The 21,405-nt window shown below is 35.2% G+C and overlaps 1 protein-coding gene across 5 annotated transcripts; it reads left to right on the top strand.

The window, feature by feature from the left end:
• The first annotated feature begins 401 nt into the window (after positions 1–401).
• Positions 402–16,841, top strand: LOC126077140 (snaclec bothroinsularin subunit alpha-like). 5 transcript variants are annotated; one of them, XM_049886178.1, is made up of 10 exons: positions 404–650; positions 1,445–1,510; positions 5,068–5,177; positions 5,686–5,805; positions 11,648–11,817; positions 11,986–12,117; positions 13,180–13,282; positions 13,741–13,801; positions 15,785–15,947; positions 16,466–16,841. In XM_049886178.1, exons 4-10 carry the CDS (start codon positions 5,784–5,786, stop codon positions 16,565–16,567), a joined length of 753 nt encoding a protein of 250 aa, XP_049742135.1. In that variant the 5' UTR covers positions 404–650; positions 1,445–1,510; positions 5,068–5,177; positions 5,686–5,783; the 3' UTR covers positions 16,568–16,841. The 5 variants fall into 5 exon arrangements, with proteins under 5 accessions (XP_049742136.1, XP_049742135.1, XP_049742134.1 ...); XM_049886177.1 differs by lacking the exon at positions 5,068–5,177 and adding an exon at positions 4,502–4,627; XM_049886176.1 differs by lacking the exon at positions 5,068–5,177 and adding an exon at positions 4,502–4,652.
• The last annotated feature ends 4,564 nt before the right edge of the window (positions 16,842–21,405 follow it).

The raw sequence follows: 21,405 nt of genomic DNA, 5'->3' as shown, positions 1-21,405 counted from the left end.
CAATATATAAGGAATGGATGTGGAAGTAGAGTCATCTAAAGAAGCCAGAAAGATAGAATAAAAATAAGAAAGATATTTTATTAGAGAAAACACATGAGAGCGTTCCATGAAAATGGGAAGGTCAACAATATCAAATACTGCAGAGAAGTTCAATAAGGCATAGACTGAGAAGCATCTACTGGGAAGCAGCTAGAAGGAGGTTATTAGTGACTCTGAAGGGGGCAGGTTTTGAGAATAATGAGGCAGAAGGCAAAATTTTAATACATTAGGAAGAAAAAAAGGAGCAGGGTGGCATAAACAGTTAAGCATCGGGCTGCTAACCAAAAGGTTGGCAGTTTGAATCCACCCAGTCGGTCCATGGGGGAAAGACTTGGCAATCTGCTCTCATAAAGATTACAGCCAAGAAAATCCCATGGAGCAGTTCTACTCTGTTCACACAGGGTTGCTATGAGTCAAAATGGAATTGAGGGCCCAGTGGTTAAGAGCTTGGCTGCTAATCAAAATGTTTACAGTTTGAATCCACCAGCCTCTGCTTGGAAACCCTATGGGACAGGTCTAGTCTGTCCTATAAGGTCCCTATGAGTCTGAATCTACTTGATGGCAACAGGTTTGGTTTTGGTTTAACAGCAATTAACAACAAGGAGTAAATGGTAAGAATTTAAAGAGAGTAAATGTAGGGAATCATTTCCTATAGAGGCAAGTTTCCATCAAGATAAAAATGGACTTGGAAGAAAACAAGCCAATACTCAGAGAATTTTTCAAAATTTATTAAAATTTTCCCTGGAAAATTCTATAGACACTCGAGAGAGAAAAGGGATTTCTAATGTAAGGAAAGATGATATTCTACCTTCAGATAAATCGTAGTGTTTCCATAATGAGGTTACTCAAAGAATTTAAAGATCTTTTCAAAATAAGATTTCATAGACTAATTAAAAGCTAATTTTAAAGCACAATAATCTTTGCTTTGAGTAATGTTCTTCATTATATTTAATTCAAATTCTTCATGGTTGATGCTTAAACATAATATCTTTTTTTTTTTTTTGTCTTGGTCACTTCTGTTCATAATTAATTTGGTCTTCAATTTTTTTTTTTATCCTAAATACATCCTTAGATCAATAAGGTATTTATTTTGAATCTTCTTAGAATCTGGAAACTCTGAGATTTTAACATGATTGAGTCCTGCTTTGAACTCTAGCACTCCCCTTCCACCAGACTCTACGGTTTCCGGAGGCTCGTTTTTCTTCTATCTCTAGGCATCCTCGTCAACAGATAATTTTCATAGAGAAATTATTTCTTCTCTCATATTTTACAGGACATATCACATATTAAACAGTACAGGTTTTGAATAAATGGATCATCTTTACAGAAGAAACATGCAAAATGGAAAATTATTTGAATATAGCACTTGAAATGTCATTTAAGCCTACATATTATTCCATTTCAGAACACAATATAATCTTATACACGGCTAACTGAGATCAAGAGCCACAAGACCACATCCCACACTGAGGTGAGTAACCTTAATTGTAATTTTTAGTTATAAAACAGGCAGAATTATACAAGTAATAGTATTGTTGGGACACAGTATCTCCAAACTCCTTAAAGTTCTCTTTGTATGTGTAATTAAATGGCAACCAGGCAGCAGAAAATTATATAAGAAGTGAATGTTAGGCATCTATATTGGAATGTTCATTTGAAAGAGAATTACTGTGAACTATTGCACTATATACAGAAAAATGCTACAATGCAGACAATTCTGAGAGAAGTTTCCAAACAGCCTTATCAAGAGATTATAATATACAGATTTAATCAAAAAATGACAGACATAGAAGTAATTAGAAAGGGATTTTAGACCAACCATGTGGATGCTTTGGTTCTTTCTTCACCATCTTCATTAAGAAGTGACTAATCTAGCTTTGAACACATTCGTTGGAGGGATCTGTCTTATCTCAATGTAAAGTAATTCAAAACACCAGACTAATTGGTTAAACATTCAAAAAAGTTTAATTGTATCAAAAGAAAGGAAATACGTATATTTTATATATTAATTTAAATATATCACCTTATTAGAGTATGTTTAATTATAAATGTTCAATTAAAAAAAATTGAGCATCTCCTGGAAGTAAGAAAGTCAAAGGATAAAAAACTGCTTATGGACTTTAGGGTAAAATTCAATAAATATGAATTTCAAATTAGAATTGTGTTATAGTTTTGTTAAATATGTTCTACTTAACTATGCATTATTTTACACTTATCTTCAAAAGCATCCTTAGTTACCCTTTTCCAACAGTGGTAAAATGAAGATTACAGTGTATTTCATAGGAAAGACATTTAGCTTCTGGAGTGATCTTTAGAGCCTGTAATGATTGGAGTTTTAAAAACAGATATATCATTAGTGGCAATAGGTGCATTTCCTTGTTTCAGTTTAAAGCATTTAATGTGATGTTTCAAATGTCATTTTTGTTCATTTATAGCTCTTCTTCATTGAACGATTACATACTGTTAATTATGGCAAACAATGTGCAGTTCCTCTATTTCAGAAACTTTTACAGTATAGTCTGAATATGTAAATTACCAATATAGTGAGACGAGTGCTGTGTTAAAGATAAGCATAAGTTATTGAGAATATATAGGAACTAATTTAGCTTTTGGGGTTGTGGAAGATTTAGGCTTTTACACAGAAGACTGACATTTTCATATTAAAGCTTTAGGAACATCTGTTAAACTGCAGCGTGGCAAATTCAAGTCCAGTCAAGAGGTTATTAGAGCAAACAAAGAGAGATGAAGACAAAGTGAGGATTACATTAAGGGTTTTTTTTTAGGCAATTTACAGGAGATTCATTAAAGTGGTGGATTCGATAGAACTTGTAGTTAATTTGGAAACCCTGGTGGTGTAGTGGTTAAGAGCTATGGTTGCTAAACAAAAGGTCGGCAGTTTGAATCCACTAGGTTGGAAATTCTGTGAGGCAGTTCTACTCTCAAAGCGTGTTTGCAAGAATAAAATAGCTTAATGTATGTAAAGTAGCTGGAACTTTGTAAGTACTCAATAAACATCAACAATTATTGTTATAAACCTAATGCTAATTTTTTAGGTACATGAAAGAGGATACAACATAATTATTAAAAACTTTGGAGATTTTTCTAATTGAAATTATGACTGAGTTTATATATGTGCCCAGGGACATGTGATTAATAATATCAACCAAATCTCTATGCCTGCAAAGATCATACAAACTGTCATATGCATACATACACATAAAATAAATACACACACACACACAATCTCAAATGTGAATAACTTCAGCCTAATACTTAATACTTATAATCTTTAAGGAAGATAATAAGACTTGTCTTAACAAGAATCACCATTTAATTACTTATGAAACAAAATATTTGATTTGCTAACTAACTGTAGGTTCTGCTTCAAGTTGTCATTCCTGGCATAGTAGACTATATGACTGTCTGATTCAAAATGGCCAATACCAGTCCATTTCAGCTCATTAATGTCTAGGGTAACGATTTTATGTGTTCCATTTCATTTTATTGGATCCACAATCAACAGCCATGAAAGCAGCAGTCAAGAAAGCAAATGACTCATTGCATTGGGTAAATCTGCTGCAAAGGACCTCTTTAAAATGTTGAAGAGCAAAGATGTCACCTTGAAGACTGAGGTGTGCCTGACCCAAGCCATGGTATTTTCAGTCGTATCATATGCATGCAAAAGCTGGACGGTGAATAAGGAAGACCAAAGAAGAAATGACACCTTTGAATTGTGGTGTTGGCAAAGAATACCAAATATACCGTGGACTGCCAAAAGAACAAACAAGTCTGTCTTGGAAGAAGTACAACAACCAGAATGCTCCTTAGAAGCAAGAACAGCAAAACTGCATCTTACATACTTTGGACATGTTGTCAGGAGGCATCAGTCCCTGGAGAAGGACATCATACTTGGCAAAGTACAGGGTCACTGGAAAAGTTGAAGGCCGTCAACGAGGTGGATTGGCACAGTAGCTGCAACAATGAGCTCAAGCATAACAATGATTGTAAGGATGGCGCAAGACCGGGCAGTGTTTCGTTGTGCCGTGCATAGGGTTGCTATGAATTGGAACTGACTCAACGGCACCTAACAACATCAACAACTGTAGGTTCAAGAAGGGAATCCGAGGATTAAAGCTTAGTAAGTCATGGAAGATATGTCCAGGACAAAAACACATTGTAAGATGGAAGAACTGGGTCCAAAAGCAAAAACTTGGTCAAACTGATTTCTGACTGAAATTGTCAGGGTCCTCAGCAGCTGCTGTCATTGCAAGTCAGCCATTCTCTGATTAGATATGAGTTATGCAAATTTCTACTTGGAAATTTTAAGCATATTTAACAATCTTTTTTTTCAATTTATGAATATTAAATATAAATATAACTTTTAGAATTACAATTTTGAAATGGAAGTGCTTTTTCTTCTCATTACCTGAAACGATCTTTGTTCATATATTGTTGTTGTTAGTTTCTGTTGAGTAGATTTTGACTCATGGCTACCTCATGTGCACAAAGTAGAAGTTTTCCATAGAGTTTTCAAGACGATAACCTTTCGGAAGCAGGTTACCAGGCCTGTCTTAAGAGGATCCTTCGGGTGGGTTCAAACTGCTGATATTTCTGTAAGTAGTGGAGTGCTTAACCATTTGTACCACCCAGGAACTCCCATATTCTTATAATGTGTCTTATTTCTTTTTCGAGTACTAAAGAATCAAATATGTTAAGAAAAAAAAAATTTTGAGCTTAGCTTAGCCTTAAATTCTGAGAAGGATAATTATTAATACAATTTACCAAATGATCTCTTATATCAATGTAAGTAGATCAGTAACAGAATGGAACTTTTTAGACTATATAATTCGATGTGATAAGCTTCTAGTCTTTTCCTGTCCAGTATTTTGAGAGTTTATATTTAAAGGGAATATACAAAGTAATTACCATCCACCTATATCTAAGCAAATCTAGGTCTGCCAATCATTTTTATAAATTAAAATAGTAATTTGGTCTTTTTCACGTGTATACATTTAATTTTGACTAAAGAAAGATATTGACACTGAAGGCCTGATGTCACCGAAATATGCCTAGCAAAGAATTTCCTGGGACTAACTACCTTCAAATAATTGCCAATGAGTTCGGAACATTTCTAGGAAGTACGTTGTGTTTCTTTCCAAGTACTCTATCTGTAACATCTTAATGTCCTAATGCACCATTTAACACTTACAAAAATTATACTTCAAAGACATAATCTATTTGCATCAACCAATTCCTTATCTATATTTTAATCCTTTTTATAAAACATAATTACAGAAAGGATATCTATAAATTTAATAGTTGTAGAGATTATACAACACAAATGATGTTCTGCACTTCCTTGTAACTAGCACATTCAAATGGTAACTTTAAATCAGTGGAGGTAGCAGATTCATAAACAGCAACATAAATCTGCATTCTTAAAATTAGAGCCCTAGAAGGTATGGTATTCCAGTATAATGGATAATAACCTTTATATTATTTAAGGGTCTCTGCATTACTATTTGGCAACCATGCATTATTCAAAATCTATTTGTTGACCAAATACTGTGAATCAGGGACCTTTTTAGGTTCCCAGGATACATCAGTAAACGATATTGACGAAGATACCTGTTTTACATTCTATAGGAAATTAGGCAAAATATACACACTACTAACAGACTAATAGAATGTACTATGGACTGCCAGAAGAATGAAAAATCTGCCTTGGAAAAAGTACAGCCAGAATGCTCCTTGGAAGTGACGATGGTGAGACTTCATTTCATGTACTTTAGATATGTTATCAGTAGGGACAGTCTCTGGAAAAAACATCATACTTGGTAAAGTAGAGGGTGAGTGAAAAAGAGGAAAACCCTCAATGAAATAGATTGACACAGTAGTTGCAACAATGGGCTAAACATAGCAATGATTGTGAGGATGGTGCAGGACTGGGCACTGTTTTGTTCTGCTGTACATAGGGTCACTACGAATTGGAACCAATTCGAGGACACCCAACCACAGCAACCACAGCAACAACAGTAGACATATTAAAAATTACACATTTAGAAGTTATTTTAATAAAAAGAAAAAAGAGTGGGATAAAGGCAATCAACAAGGGAAGGGTTAAACTGTGAAGGCCCATTATGAAGTGTGCTATGAGGGTAAGGTGCATGTCACATTGTAGATATTTCTTAAATGGCAAATGTGACTAATTCCCTATGCAACCAATTTATTTATAATTCCACTCAAAGTATTTCTGTAAAATTAGGTCTGTCTTACACCAGTGTAAAAAATGTGTTCTAAAGAATAGATCTGATAACATAGGCTCATATTAAAAATGTTACCCTTTTCATTTTATTTCCAAGTTCCAGAAAGAAGTAAGTACATTTGGAATGCTTTTTTGTTTGTTTTTAGAAAAGGTCTACCCTGTTTATATGTCATCATAACATACATTAAACACTTTTTTTTTTTGACCAAGAACTCAATTGTGTTCATCTATGCAATTCAATTTTTTTTTTTTTTACAACAAAGTAGTTAAATGGTTTAACTAGAATGTTAAAAACATTACTGTGGATTATTTCCCGTCTATTTCTATAATTCTTTGCATCTCTTCTCGCTTAATCTCCCTGGCTTTCTCTTCATTGGCTAGCACACCTACCAAGCTTCAGATTGTTACTCAGTGAAGGATTCTGGTTGATAGGAGTGACATGCTCTGAAGGGACATAATATCTGTTTTTAGTCTTGGCCACTTCCCTTCATAATTAACTTGGTCTTTGATCTTAAATATATCCTTACCCTTCCCCACAGAGTTTCCAAGGAGCACCTGGTGGATTCGAACTTCGAAACTTTTTGGTTAGCAGCTGTAGCTCTTAACCACTACGCCACCAGGGTTTCCAAATATATCCTCAGTAAATTATTTATTTTGAATCTTCTTAGAATCCGGATTCTCTGAGATTTTAACAGAATTGAGTCCTGTAATAGGGAACCCAGGGTTGAGAAGGGAGAGTGTTGACATGTCGTAGGGTTGTTAACCAATGTCATAGGACAATGTGTGTACTGTTTGATAAGAAACTAGTTCTGCAAACCTTCATCTAAAGTACTATAAAAAAAAAATTGAGTCCTGTTTTGAACTCTAGGACTCCCCTTCCACCAGGTTTCCTGAGTCCCATTTTTTATCATGCTGTTGTTGTTGTTAGGTGCCATCAAGTCAGTTCCAACTTATAGCAACCCTTCACACAAGAGAACGAAACACTGCCCAGTCCTGCGCCATCCTTACAATCGTTGTTATGCTTGAGCTCATTATCGCAGCCACTGTGTCAATCCACCTTTTTAAGGTTCTTCCTCTTTTCCACTGACCCTGTACTTTGCCAAGCATGACGTCCTTCTCCAGGGACTGATCCCACGCAACAACATGTCCACAGTATGTAAGACACAGTCTCGCCATCCTTGCTTCTAAGAGCGTTCTGGTTGCACTTCTTCCAAGACATATTTGTTTGTTCTTTTGGCAGTCCATGGTATATTCAATATTCTTCACCAATACCACAATTCAAAGGCGTCAGTTCTTCTTCAGTCTTCCTTATTCATTGTCCAGCTTTCACATGCATATGAAGCAATTGAAAATACCATGGCTTGGGTCAGGTGCACCTTAGTCTTCAAGGTGACATCTTTGCTTTTTAACACTTTAAAGAGGTCCTTTGCAGCAGGTTTACCCAATACAATGAGTTGTTTGATTTCTTGACTGTTGGTTCCATGGGTGTTGATTGTGGATCCAAATAAAATGAAATCCTTGACAACTTCAGTCTTTTCTCCATTTAACATGATGTGGCTTATTGGTCCAGTTGTGAAGATTTTGTTTTCTTTTATGTTGAGGTGTAATCCATACTGAAGGCTGTGGTATCTGGTCTTCATTAGAAAGTGCTTCAAGTCCGCTTTATTTTCAGCAAGCAAGGTTGTGTCATCTGCATAACGCAAGTTGTTAATGAGTCTTCCTCCAATCCTGATGCCTCGTTGTTCTTCATATAGTCCAGCTTCTTGGATTATTTGCTCAGCCTACAGACTATATAGTTATGGTGAAAGGATACAACCCTGACGCACACCTTTCCTGACTTTAAACCAATCAGTATCCCCTTGTTCTGTCCAAATAACTGCCTCTTGATCTATGTAAAGTTTCCTCATGAGCACAATTAAGTGTTCTGGAATTCTCATTCTTCGCAATGTTATCCATAATTTGTTATGATCCACACAGTCAAATGCCTTTGCATGGTCAATAAAACACAGGTAAACAGCCTTCTGGTATTCTCTGTTTTCAGCCAGGGATCCATCTGACATCAGCAATTACATCCCTGGTTCCACGTCCTCTTCTGAAACTGGCCTGAATTTCTGGCAGTTCCCTGTCAATATACTGCTGCAGCCATTTTTGAATGATCTTCAGCAAAATTTTGCTTGCATGTGATATTAATGATGTTGTTCTATAATTTCTGCATTCAGTTGGATCACCTTTCTTGGGAACAGGCATAAATATGGATCTCTTCCAGTCAGTTGGCCAGGAAGCTGTCTTCCATATTTCTTGGCATAGACAAATGAGCACCTCCAGCACTGCAACCATTTGTTGAAACATCTCAATTGATATTCCATGAATTCCTGGAGCTTTGTTTTTGCTAGTGCTCTTTTCAGAGCAGCTTGGACTTCTTCCTTTAGTACCATCTGTTCCTGATCATATGCTATCTACTGAAATGGTCGAACATCGACTAATTCTTTTTGGTATAATGAATCTGTGTATTCCTTCCATCTTCTTTTGATGCTTTCTGTGTCCTTTAATATCTTCCCCATAGAGTCCTTCACTACTGCAACTCAAGGCTTGAATTTTTCCCTCAGTTCTTTCAGCTTGAGAAAAGCCGAGAATGTTCTCCCCTTTTGGTTTTCTATCTCCAGCTCTTTGTACATGTCATTGTAATATTTTACTTTGTCTTCTGTTCAGTTCTTTTAATTCATCAATTCTTCCTTTTGCTTTAGCTGCTCGACGTTTGTAAGCAAGTTTCAGAGTCTCCTCTGTCATCCACTTTGATCTTTTCTTTCTTTTCAATGACCTCTTGCTTTCTTCATGTATGATGTCCTTGATGTCATTCCACAACTCGTCTGGTCTTCGGTCACTAGCGTTCAATGCGTCCAATCTATTCTTCAGATGGTCTCTATATTTAGGTGGGATATACTCAAGGTCATATTTTGGCTCTCGTGAACTTGCTCTGATTTTCTTCAGTTTACACTTGCACTTGCATGTGGGCAATTGATGGTCTGTTCCACAGTCGGCCCCTGGTCTTTTTCTGGCTGATGATATTGAGCTCTTCCATCGTCTCTTTCCACAGATGTAGTCAATTTGATTTCTCTAGTTCCATCTGGTGAGGTCCATGTGTATAGTCACTGTTTATGTTGGTGAAAGAAGGTATTTGCAATGAAGAAGTCATTGGTCCTGCAAAATTTTATCATTCGATCCCCAGCATTGTTTCTATCACCAAGGCCATATTTTCCAACTACTGATCCTTCTTCTTTGTTTCCAACTTTTGCATTCCCATCACCAATAATTATCAATGCATCCTGATTGCACATTTGATCAATTTCAGACTGTAGCAGCTGATAAAAATCTTCTATTTCTTCATCTTTGGCCTTAGTGGTTGGTGTGTAAATTTGAATAATAGTCGTATTAACTGGTCTTCCTTGTAGGCATATGGATATTATCTTATCACTGACAGTGTTGCACTTCAGGATAGATCTTGAAATGTTCTTTTTGACGATGAATGAAACACCATTCCTCTTCGAGTTGTCATTCCCAGCATAGTAGACTATATGATTGTCTGCTTCGAAATGGCCAATACCAGTCCATTTCAGCTCACTAATGCCTAGGATATTGATGTTTATGTGTTCCACTTCATTTTTTAAGATTTCCATTTTTCCTAGATTCACACTTCATACACTCCAGATTCCAATCATTAATGGATGTTTGCAACTGTTTCTTCTCATTTTGAGACATGTCACGTTAGCAAATGAAAGTCCTGAATGCCTTACTCCATCCAAGTCATTGAGGTGGACTCTACCTAGAGGAGGCCGCTTTTCCCTAGTCATCTTTTGAGTGTCTTCCAATCTGCCCACATGTCTGTCAGTTTGCCATACTGTGGGGGCTTGTGTGTGGCTGTGATGCTGGAAGCTATGCCACCAGTATTCATATACAAGCAGAGTCACCCAAGGAGGATGGGTTTCAGCTGAGTTTCCAGACTAAGACAGACTAGGAAGAAGGACCCGGAAGTCTACTTCTGAAAAGCATTAGCCAGTGAAAACCTTATGAATAGCAGTGGAACATTTTTTTTTTTTTTTTATCATAAGGAGGGTTATAATGCAGAAAAGTACACTAAAATCAAAGTATGGTAAAAAGTGCCCCTAGAGTCCACAGTTGAACTTCGGACAAAGAGTCTCTCACAAAACATCATTCTCCTTGTCCCCACCTTACTGTCATATGCTGGGGTTTGCCTGTTTTATAAATCAGAGTTACTCGAACCTTGTCACCCCTAGATTCACGACCCATATAATCTTGTTTCAATGAGCCTAATGAAGAAACGGCACTGGGTTCTGGGAATGAAGCCAAAAATTAACAAGCAGATAAACACTTTCTTCTTCCCTGACAGATATTCTTTTACTTCTTTTTCCAGAACAGCTCAACACTTCTTTATCCTAATTACGAGTCAAGATTTTGCTGTCTTTGCAAAACTAAACAAGTTTGTATGTGACAAAAGAACAAAAAAGTATATTTTACTCAAAAACATCTTTTTTTAATCTTGTCCAACTGTACATGTACGTGGAGATTAATGCTGAACTGAGATCTCTTTTATTCCAGAACTTATTCTTTCTTCATCATTTGTTACTTCTTTTGCCTAAAGATGAGTGAATCTCAACAGTTTGAGAAGGTAGCACAAGGGCAGAGAGGAGAGAAAACTGCAATTAAATGGAGCAATAGAAATTGGCCAGCTGACTGCAGTATGGGGTGTGTTAAGGAGATTATTATGAGATTTGGTTGGAAAGATCATTTCAGTATCACTCCAGATATCAATAATTAATGCTAGGAAGTTTGGGATCATTCACCAAATGCCATGCATTCAATGATGTGGAAATTTGGGGAGATAAACTAAGCAAGATGTAAAAATCCCACTCCCTAAAGTGGAAAATGGAGTTGTATTAATTGTGTCCAAACCACCAATTTGGAGTAACTACCTGTTCTTCCACAACATCATGTACAACTATCCACCCATTCCATTGCCTTAGTTCTAACTTTTGAACCTCATATTCTATTCATTGTCTAGCAACTAATGCATTCTTTCCTCTTTGGATTTAGAGCTGCTCTCTCTTTGTATGATTGTAGGATGCAGGCTGTCCTTTGCTTCCTAAGACTATAATAAAAAAAAAAAAAAAGACTACAATAAAAATAGCTCCCCCTAATTGTCTGGGATACCAAAATGGAGTAACTAATGAAACACTATGCATTAATATAAGAAAGGTTACATGAAAATATTGTGCTTCAGTGTTTAGTTAATTACTATCTCTAACCATATATTTTTCTTTTTTACAGGTTTCAGGAAGGCATCAGAGATGAACGTGATTTTGGTTGTTCTGTTATTGCTTCTCAGCAGGGCTTCTAGTTTTTCCCAGAATGGTTCTATGTGCCCTCTTAATTCATCAAATTACATACCTAAGTGCTTTACTTACTTTAACCAAAAATTGAACTGGGCTCAGGCACAGGTATGTATCCATGCTTTGGGTGACAATTTTAAGCCTTCTCTTTCATTGCTCTGGTTCTTCCAGACTACTCATTTATAACTTTAAAATTTGGAGATGGAGTTGTTTTCTTTAAATTTAGCATAATGTGCAAAATAAGACAAAATGTCAAGATTAACTTTGTCTTTTCAGGATACATGCCAGCAACGTGGTCTTCAATTTATCACCATTCAAAACTTAAATGACATCTCTGCCATTGCTGCTTTGGCGAAAAAGTACCAACTGAGTGAAAACATCTGGATTAGATTAGAAAAACATACAGAGGTATATTGCTAAATTGTCTTTCTAAAAGTGTGTCTGTGTGTGCATATGATTACATAATAAATAGATATTCTTTTCTTTGTTCTCTATGTGAGGGTAGTATGAGACTGCTAATTAGCCTATATATGCATTCTCTTAGTTTTCACTAGATTCCCAATATAAAGTGATTGTGGAAATTAATCAAATTCAGCATTTTGTTTTCAACTAAAGAACTAATGATTTTAATTATGAAGGGTCTAAATTTCCTAATGGAATAAAAGTTCCTGTCTTGAATCTGGTAGGTCACAGAGCTTTTTCTTAGAAAACTATGATCACTACACAATGTTATATATTGTTTGAGTTTATGGCTATTACTTCCTCAAGGGAAACCAGCAACATCTCTGCAATATTTGCAAGAAAGCTTTGATTTAAAATAAAGAGAATATTATGTGTAGTACATTAGCAACCTCTAGTTTATTCCTTTTGCTTATGTGACATGATTTTATTGCTGTATAATATGCATATAATATGGTGTCAGTCTATTGCTATGATAATAAAATTTAAAATTATATTGTCATTATATATTTCTGAATACTCAAATTAAGGGACTCAGTGTGAATACTAGGGAAATACATTCTATAAGCAGTCAGGTTTATCATAAATATTTTTATTGATCTCCTTTTCTCACGGACTGTGAGCTCAATAATTGGTCCCCTATCCATGTGTTTGCTCATTCACTCATGAACAATGTTAGTTGGGTCTATCTCCCTAGTAACTACATGTATAAACCAGTTGCTGACTTACTTATATTACAATCAGAATTAGAATTTCTCTCAGCTATGAGATTTTATAACCTATATATATAAAAAAAATATAAAAAAAAACCTATAGACTATAGAAAATACTGGAAATTAGTTATATATTACTTATATAACTTCTTACAACTTCAAAAATTGCTTGCTTTTTAATCTATTCCATGTTTGTATTATAACATGGCCAAAGAAGGCCCAGGTCTTAATAACTCTCTACTTGTATTATAATTTTTTATATTTGGAATTAATTATCTTGATTCTGAATGGCCTACAGAAAATTCAGCACAGACCTGGAAATGGACAGCAGGAATCATTGAAAGATCACCAGAAAGTCGCTATAGAAAAAGAATTCTGTGTGGAGCTTATAGCATCAGAAGGTGAGAGAATGTGATAAACAAAGTATTAAAAAAAAAAAATCTGAGCTGCACAAGGCCTGTTTTTATTTATGCTGAAATTTCTCAAAATTTCCAAGGACAAGTAATTTTTAGGTCAAAATAGAAAGAGTTCCTTTAGCAAATATGTTTAGAAAAGACTACCTCCTTTAACTTTTCTCTTGGAAATTTGTAAGACACATTAGTGAATAAAAAATTCTGAAAATTCCTGCAGTAAAAAAAAAAAAAAAAAGCTTTGATAGCATTTAATCAACATTCACCAAATGTATTCCATCATAAACTTTTTTCCCTTACATAGTATTATTTTGCAAATAAATGTTCAGTTTGCAATATACATATTCAGTTTTACCAGTTAAGTACTTCGGAGAAGAATGTAAGTAACTTGCCCAAGATTGCTAAGAAACCATTGATTATTACACAGTCTATTTGTTTCATTTCTGCAGAATTCTTAAAGTGGAATAACACTGGGTGCCAGGAAAGCAAGCCCTTCTTGTGTCAAAGCTTGTAAGTCTTTCCAGGATTGAAGTTTCTCATTCAACCCCCATGGAATTATGGAGAAAATATCTCACACTGATTTACTCTCACAGGTATAAGAATGAGAAAATCTCTTATGGTACATTCAAAATAAAATTCTTATTTTAGTGACTCCTTTTCATAGATTTGAAAAGTCATGCTTTTTCAAATCAAAGCACTTCTTGAGCAATGTTTGTTATGAGTACAAAAGCAGAAAGGCAGAAAGTCATGTAGGATTCAGGCTCTCCAAATTTAAACTAGCGAAGCTAATTTTAGTGAGCAGTGTTATTGGATAATACGAGAGGAACTCGGAAAATGAAATTCAGAAACCCTATTATTCATTTCTTATCTATCTAGGGAGAAGAGGAGAGAATAGCTTTTATTGCTGTGTCTGAAGCTTTTCTTTTTGCTAGGCATTAAGATTAACACAAAAAAGATTCTTGCTCACATAGAGGTTACATTCTAATGGAAAAATCAGACAATGAACAAATAAGTAAATAAATACATGCTATGATGGCCAGATAACAGATCACCAGCTTATTTATCTATAGTAAAATTCTCTGATGTGCTAGTTACCACCTTTGCAAATAAAAGTAATTCTAAGCATAGACTATGCGTCTTGGTAATGCCAAACTTGGGCTACTTTAATTATAAGCCACACATATTTGGTAAAATGTATTAAATACAAATGATTTGCAGACTATTTAAGCCATGATTGTTTGATTTAATAGTTGACATAAATGAGATGATTCTCAAGCATTTAAATTGTGTGAATTCTCAAACTTCCACTTTTAAAAGCTCTCTGAATTCCATTTGGAGACATTTCTTTCCTCTATTGTGTGTGGTCTTAGTGTGAAGCCATGTGCACATACCTGAGTTCTCATTGTGGAAACTAAAAGAAGCAGGTCATACTTCTCCATGCTCTGTTATAGGCAACATATGAACCCCAATCAGACCCTCTCTCCCAGAACTGTTAATCTTAACTAACTAACCTGAAAGTGAAGAAAAGTTTAGATGTTTTGTCTCAGTTTCTGTATAGTGCTCAGATTATTCCAGTTAGATGTCTTTGCTATTTGTTTTGCCTTTTACCCCTGAGAGCTACTTTGATCACTTAGTACTCAATTTTCATTAATTCTGAATCCTTCTCTCCAATAACCTCTTGTTCAAGCTAGCCAGAGATGGTTTCAGTGGCTTGCAACAAGACTCAAAAATGCATGGTTTTGGAAAAAACCGTGGACCCCTAGTTCTGTAATAAATATTTGGAGAAACTTAGATGTTAAGATGGAAATGATGACTATGGGTTTCGATCTAGAAAAAATGGTGAAATTTAAATTGGGGCACTTGTCTAGTCTTTCTCCAACCATGCACTAGTTGCCGTTGAGTCAATTGTGACTCATGGAGATCCTGTGTATGTCAGAACTGTACTCTATCGGGGTTTTCAATGGATGATTTTTTGGAAGTAGATCATCAGACCTTTTTCCAAGATGCCTCTGGGTGGACTTGAACCTCTCCAACATTTTGGTTGGCAGCCAAGTCTGTTAATCATTTATACCATCCAAAGGATCCTTCCTGATCACATAGGTGGCAATATCTCATCAATACTACCAAGCACAGTGTGTCTTTATGTTACTCAGAGCCTACCACATCACTACACCACCAAACACACACACACACACACACGCACATCCACCGTATCTAACCACTGTCTTCTGCTAACGCTCTTTCAAAAATCTCCTCCTTCCCTGGAGAACTAGTTCAAAATCTTCTGATGCAGAACTAGTTGAGAAACAATACCTTTACCAAAATTCAGGATTTAAAACAGGTGGTTTTGTAATTCTCCATGAAGCTCATTATCATACTGCATAAACTTAACTTCCTAGTACTTGCTATCATATTATATGCCTTTTGTTTATTTAATAAATTCAGGAGCCCTGCGCAGTTTTGATAATATTTCAAATATTTTGATATTCATAGGCCCCTTCATTCAGAAAAAGGGAATAAGGTCACAAAATTAAGCAAAGTAACTGAAAGCAATGAAATAAATAAGGACTGTAAGCTAACCAAATGCAATGCTGGAATTAAAGAAAAATTCACAACCACGGAAGATAAAAAAATAAAAGAAAGCCTCTTCACAAACGTAAGTCTCCAGTCTGTTTTATTACTTCTTTTATTCTGTTTTGTGATGTTTTCTTCCCCTCATTTCTTTCAGTGCTTCTTTTCTCTCTTAATATTAATGTACAAAATGATCAAACCCTAAGACCATGTGTCCCAAAAAGCTTAACTTTTAACTGACTAAAATGTGGGATAATTCTAAAACTAAAAATCTTGAATCATTGGTAATAGCTTTTTGAGGGGTTTAAGGTGCGTTTATATTTAAAATCTTATTAACGTGTCATCTTCACCACCCTGGCTGCTAGATGTTAAGAGATTATAAATTTCTTGAGCCCTCCCCGTGTGGAAACCTCTTTACTCAAGTTACTGATTTGGTACTGTAGTATCAATAATATTCTAAAAATACTAAGGGGAAATTATCATCCTCCAAGGTAAATTTACATTAGCCAATAAGAAAGAGCTTTGGTATTCAATTCAGGTGATGCCTTCAGTCTTTTGGTTTGTTTTTCTCTCATTTCTTACCCCTTGTTTATTTCTTTTCAGAATAATTCATCAGAGAAAGGATTCATCCCATTTTTGGTGGTTGTTCTGGTATTTTTCCCCTTCATTATCACTTTCTTTCCCCAAATCAAGAGTACAAAGTAGACCTGCAAACTTTGTTCACTTAAAAAAAAAAAAAAAGAATTGGTATTTGAAGACTTACTATTGTTAAGACACAAATACTACCCAGAGAAATTCATGGATTCAACACAATCCCTACCAAAATTCCAACAGCCTTCCTTGCAGAAATGAAAAAGTCAACCTTCAGATTTATACTGAAATTGCAAGGGGCCCTGAACAGCCAAAGCAATCTTGAAAAAGAACAAAATAGGAGCATTCACACTTCTCAATTTTAAAACATACTATTTTTTTTTTTTTTAATAAATCTACAGTAACCAAAGCAGTGTAATACTGGCATAACGGTAAATATATATACCAACGAAATAGAATTGAGAATAGAGAAACAAACCCATACATCTATGGTTAATTGATTTTCAATTAGAGTGCTAAGTCCATTAAATGGGGAAAGAATAGTTTCTTCAATAAATGTTGCTGGCACAACTGGATCTCCATATGCTTCACATCATATATAAATGGATCAATGAACTAATTGTAAGAAATAAAGCCATGAAACTATTAGAAAAAACACAAGAGTAATGGCCCAGGGCCAAGTTTCAGGGTTCTTAGATATGGCACCAAAAGCACAAGCAACAAAGACAAAAGAGATAAATTGGAATTCATAAAAATTAAAAATTTAGTGGAACAAAGATGTAACAACAAAGTGAAGAAGAGACAACCTACAGAAGGGGAGAAAATATTTGGTAACCATATATTTGATAAGTGTTTAATATCCAGAATATATAAAGAACTCCTACAACTCAACAACAAAAAGACAACTAATCGATCAAAAAAAAAGGGTGAAGAATGTGATTAGACATTTCACCAAAGAAGATATACAAAAGACCAATAACTGCATGAAAAAATGCTCAAAATCATTAATCATTAGGGAAATGCGAATCAAAACTACAATAAAATACCACTTTACGCCTGCTAGGATGGCTATTATCAAGAAAATGGAAAACAAGTATTGATGAGGATGTGGAGAAAATGAAACCCTAGTCCATTGCTACTGTGAATGTGAAATTATGCAATCACTGTGGAAGTTTCTTGACTAAGGTTAACATAGAATTACCATAAGACTAAACAATTCTACTTCTAAGTAAATACCAAAAGAATTGAAAGTAGGAACTCAAATAGATATTTGTTCAACAATGTTTATTGCAACATTATTCACAATAGCCAAAAGGTAAAAACCTAAATGGCCATCAACAAGATGAATAGATAAACAAAATGTGGTACACACATACAATGAAATATTTTCCAGCCATAGAGAGAAATGAAGTTCTGATACATGCTATGACATGGATAGATCTTGAAAACATTATGCTGAATGAAATAGGTCAGACACAAATATTATATGCTCCTATTTTTATGAAATATCTAAAACAGACAAATGCACAAAGGCCAAAGTAGGTTAGTGGTTTTAAGGGGCAAGTGGTAGGGGAAAATAGGGAATCATTGCTTAAGGGGTACTGAGTTTTTGTTAAGAGTAATGAAAAAATATGAACACAGATGGTGGTCACGGTTGCTCAGCATGGTGAATGTAATTAATGTCACTGAATTGTACATATGGAAATTGTTGCTATGACAAATAATTTTTTATATACATTTTACCACAAAAAAATTAGAAAAATAATACTTCCATTGAATGGACTCTGAAATGTTCTAAAATATCATGGCACCTCACTGTCAGAAACTTACAGACACTACTTTCAATCTAACAAGATAGCCTTCAGCAGTTTCAGGGATATTGGCAGCAGAAGATATGAGACTCCAGGACAGGAGAGAGGATTTTATTCCTCATAGCAATAGCAGTAGACAGAGTATTAGCATCTGTGCTGGTTTCCCAAGCCCCAGTTCCCACAGCACTATATGAAGAAGGCCAAGTGTTATCTGCATATACAGTGGGTTGCTTTACAGGAGAGGAGCCCCAAGTTTAGGAAATCCAAATCTTGTATAAAATAATAAATGCAGAAAAAAGAAACACCATAAAACAGAAAAAAAAAAAAGTACTTGATTATTTTAACATTGAAAATTCTTTACATCGAACATCATAAAATCAAAAGGCAAATGGAAATTGTAAAAAGGTCACAAAATTAATGACTGGCAAAAGATAAATATATTTACCATTAAATTTTAAAAAACTGTAAAAATATAAAAACATTTTCTATGAAAAAGGTCAAAAGATATAGCATTATTCCAAAGAGTAGGTATGGCCAGTGCACATTTGGAAAATGGTTGACCTTGCCTATAATCAGAGAAATGCAACTCAATAATAATAAAATGTAGTGTTTTGTCCATCAAATAGTGAAATACAAGCAAACACATAAAAAAAAAAAAAATCAGATGAAAAATATTTGATTAAAAACTTGTGGCCAAATAGGTACTTTCAAAGTTTAATTCTGCTTTTATAAATTGAAAACACTGTTTCCTGAGGGTTTATGGAGGTATGAATCAAACATAAGAAATGTTTATATCCTTTGAAGGAGCCCTGGTGGCACAGTGGCTAAGCACTCAGATGCTAACCGAAAGATTGACGGTTCAAATCCACCAGCCGCTCTACAGAAGAAAGATTTACTTCAGTAATTCTGGGTTTAAATATTTACAATCTTGTAAACCTAAGGGGCAGTTCTACTCTGTCCTACAGGGTCACTATGAGTTGGAATCAACTCGATGGCAGTCAGTTTGGTTTTTGTTGTTGTTGTTTTTTGTTTTTATGCCCTTTGAATCAGCAATTTCTGAATCCTCTTCTAGAAACATATGCAAAAGACATTATTACATGCTATGTACTATTTTTATGTACTAATATTCATGTACATGTGTACATATCACAGTAATATTCATAAAAGCAGAAAACAAACAAAAACCTCTGAAAATAATACACATGTTCTTCTAAGGGTGCCCAAATTAATAATGATATACCTATAACATGGAATGGTGTGGAGCCTTTAAATAAGATCATGTAGAACTGTGGTTTTCCATGGGTTGTTCTTAGAGTCTGAATAGAGTCCCAAAGAATGAAAGAGACAATGCTCCACCCAGAGGTGGAAGCATCCCAAGCAAAGCAGTCCATATTTATCTATTTTGTGCTTGTGCATTGAAGAACAGAATCATCTTCTTATAATTTGTTGAAAATTATTAATCTATAGAAATAACAGTGAGGAAATGATGATGATATAACCATAACCATAAGTGACATAAAAGCAGTTTAATAAGACACATGTAATGCCTTATACACAAATACCTACATAAACACATAGAGCTAAAAATTATACACCTCATTTTTTATCAGTGGTTAGTTATCTTTGGGTGGTGGGCTAACAACTAATTTTTGTTTTTATTTTTTCTCTTACAGAATTTTTCAAAATTTTATAAATAACAACTAAACTAAAATCTAGAACTATTTCTACAAAAAGTAAAAGCTTGTAGTTCAACTTATACCTCATTTTACAAATTAAATGTCAAAAACTTATAAAACAGACTTTCATAATTCATTAATCTGTTCCATTGTTAACATTTAAATAATAAAGCACAGAAATATGATAAAACCATTTGCCAGGTTCTCCTCACTGCCCAAGTCTTTATCAAGGACACAGAAAGTCTTTTGGTATAAAATGTAAAAAACAAAGCATAGTTTTTAAGAGTAAAAACTCTAGAACAAAATGTCCTGGTTCAAATTGCAGTTAGCCTTTCATGTATTAACCTGTGAAAGTTATTTAACTACTGTAAGTGGCTCATTATAAGTGGTCAGTAAATGTCAGCTCTTACTGTTATTGGAAGAATCTAATTGCATTAGAGGTTCGGCACTGTAATGAACAGGACATTGTAGTGAATGCCTTTCCTGGGAATGCTTGGAAACAAGGGGAACTGGGAGCTAGAAACATAACATGTGAGTTGTTGGAGCAGGGTGGAACCCAGCTCCTATATCCTTCTCAAAGAGCTTCAAGACAAAGGAAGAGGAAGGGCCTGGAGGTAGCCGGCATGGAACAATCCAAGACCCCTGATCTGAAACAAGAGGAAGTTATGACATACAGGGAACAGCTGGGGTGGGAAACAGTGGGGCAGGTAAAAAACATTTCAGCATTTTACCTCAAGGCCAAGAAAAGACAGTGCCAAAATTTTAATCATCTGAAATTTTCCTCATAAGGAAGGAGGGTTTCCAGTTCTTAAGGTCAAGTCTAAATTTATTTTTATACAGTATGGCCCTCCCTTTCTGTTTCCAACTACATCACTCACCACGCCTCTTATTAGCACTATGGTAGTCACTTCAAACCGCTGCCATTAACACATCTTACTACCTCCTCATGTAATCTCCTTTCCTCTTCCCTCACTTCCTCAGTGTACACATTCCTATTGATCCTTCAAGACCCCTTTGTCTATCTTTTCATGTAGAAAATAATCACCTCTTCCATTGTGCCCTGCAAGTCCTCATATTTCACATAAGCCAACTTTGGAAATATGAAATTTATTAATTTTAGGTTTGTTTCCCCAGCCAAATCATTTTAGACTTGTAACGCCATGCAGGGACAGTGGGGATTCAGTGGTAGAATTCTCGATTTCTATGTGGTAGACCTGAGTTTGATTCCTGGCCACTATACCTTGTGCACAGATACACCCATCTGCCAGTGGAGGTTTATGTGTTGGTATGATGCTGAACAGATTTCAGCAGAGCTTCCAGACTAAGTTGAACTAGGAAAAAAGGCCTGATGATTTACTTCCAAAAATAAGCCAGTGAAAACCCTATGGATCACAAAGGTCTGATCTGGTTGTGCTCAGGGTATTCATAAGTTGGGCCAACTACATGGCAGCTAACAATGCCAAGC

The sequence above is a fragment of the Elephas maximus genome, chromosome 5 (genome assembly GCF_024166365.1).
Source record: "Elephas maximus indicus isolate mEleMax1 chromosome 5, mEleMax1 primary haplotype, whole genome shotgun sequence".
Classification (NCBI taxonomy): Eukaryota; Metazoa; Chordata; class Mammalia; order Proboscidea; family Elephantidae; genus Elephas; species Elephas maximus.
Note: the sequence above shows the minus strand (reverse complement) of the source record. Positions and strands in the feature narration are given on the sequence as shown.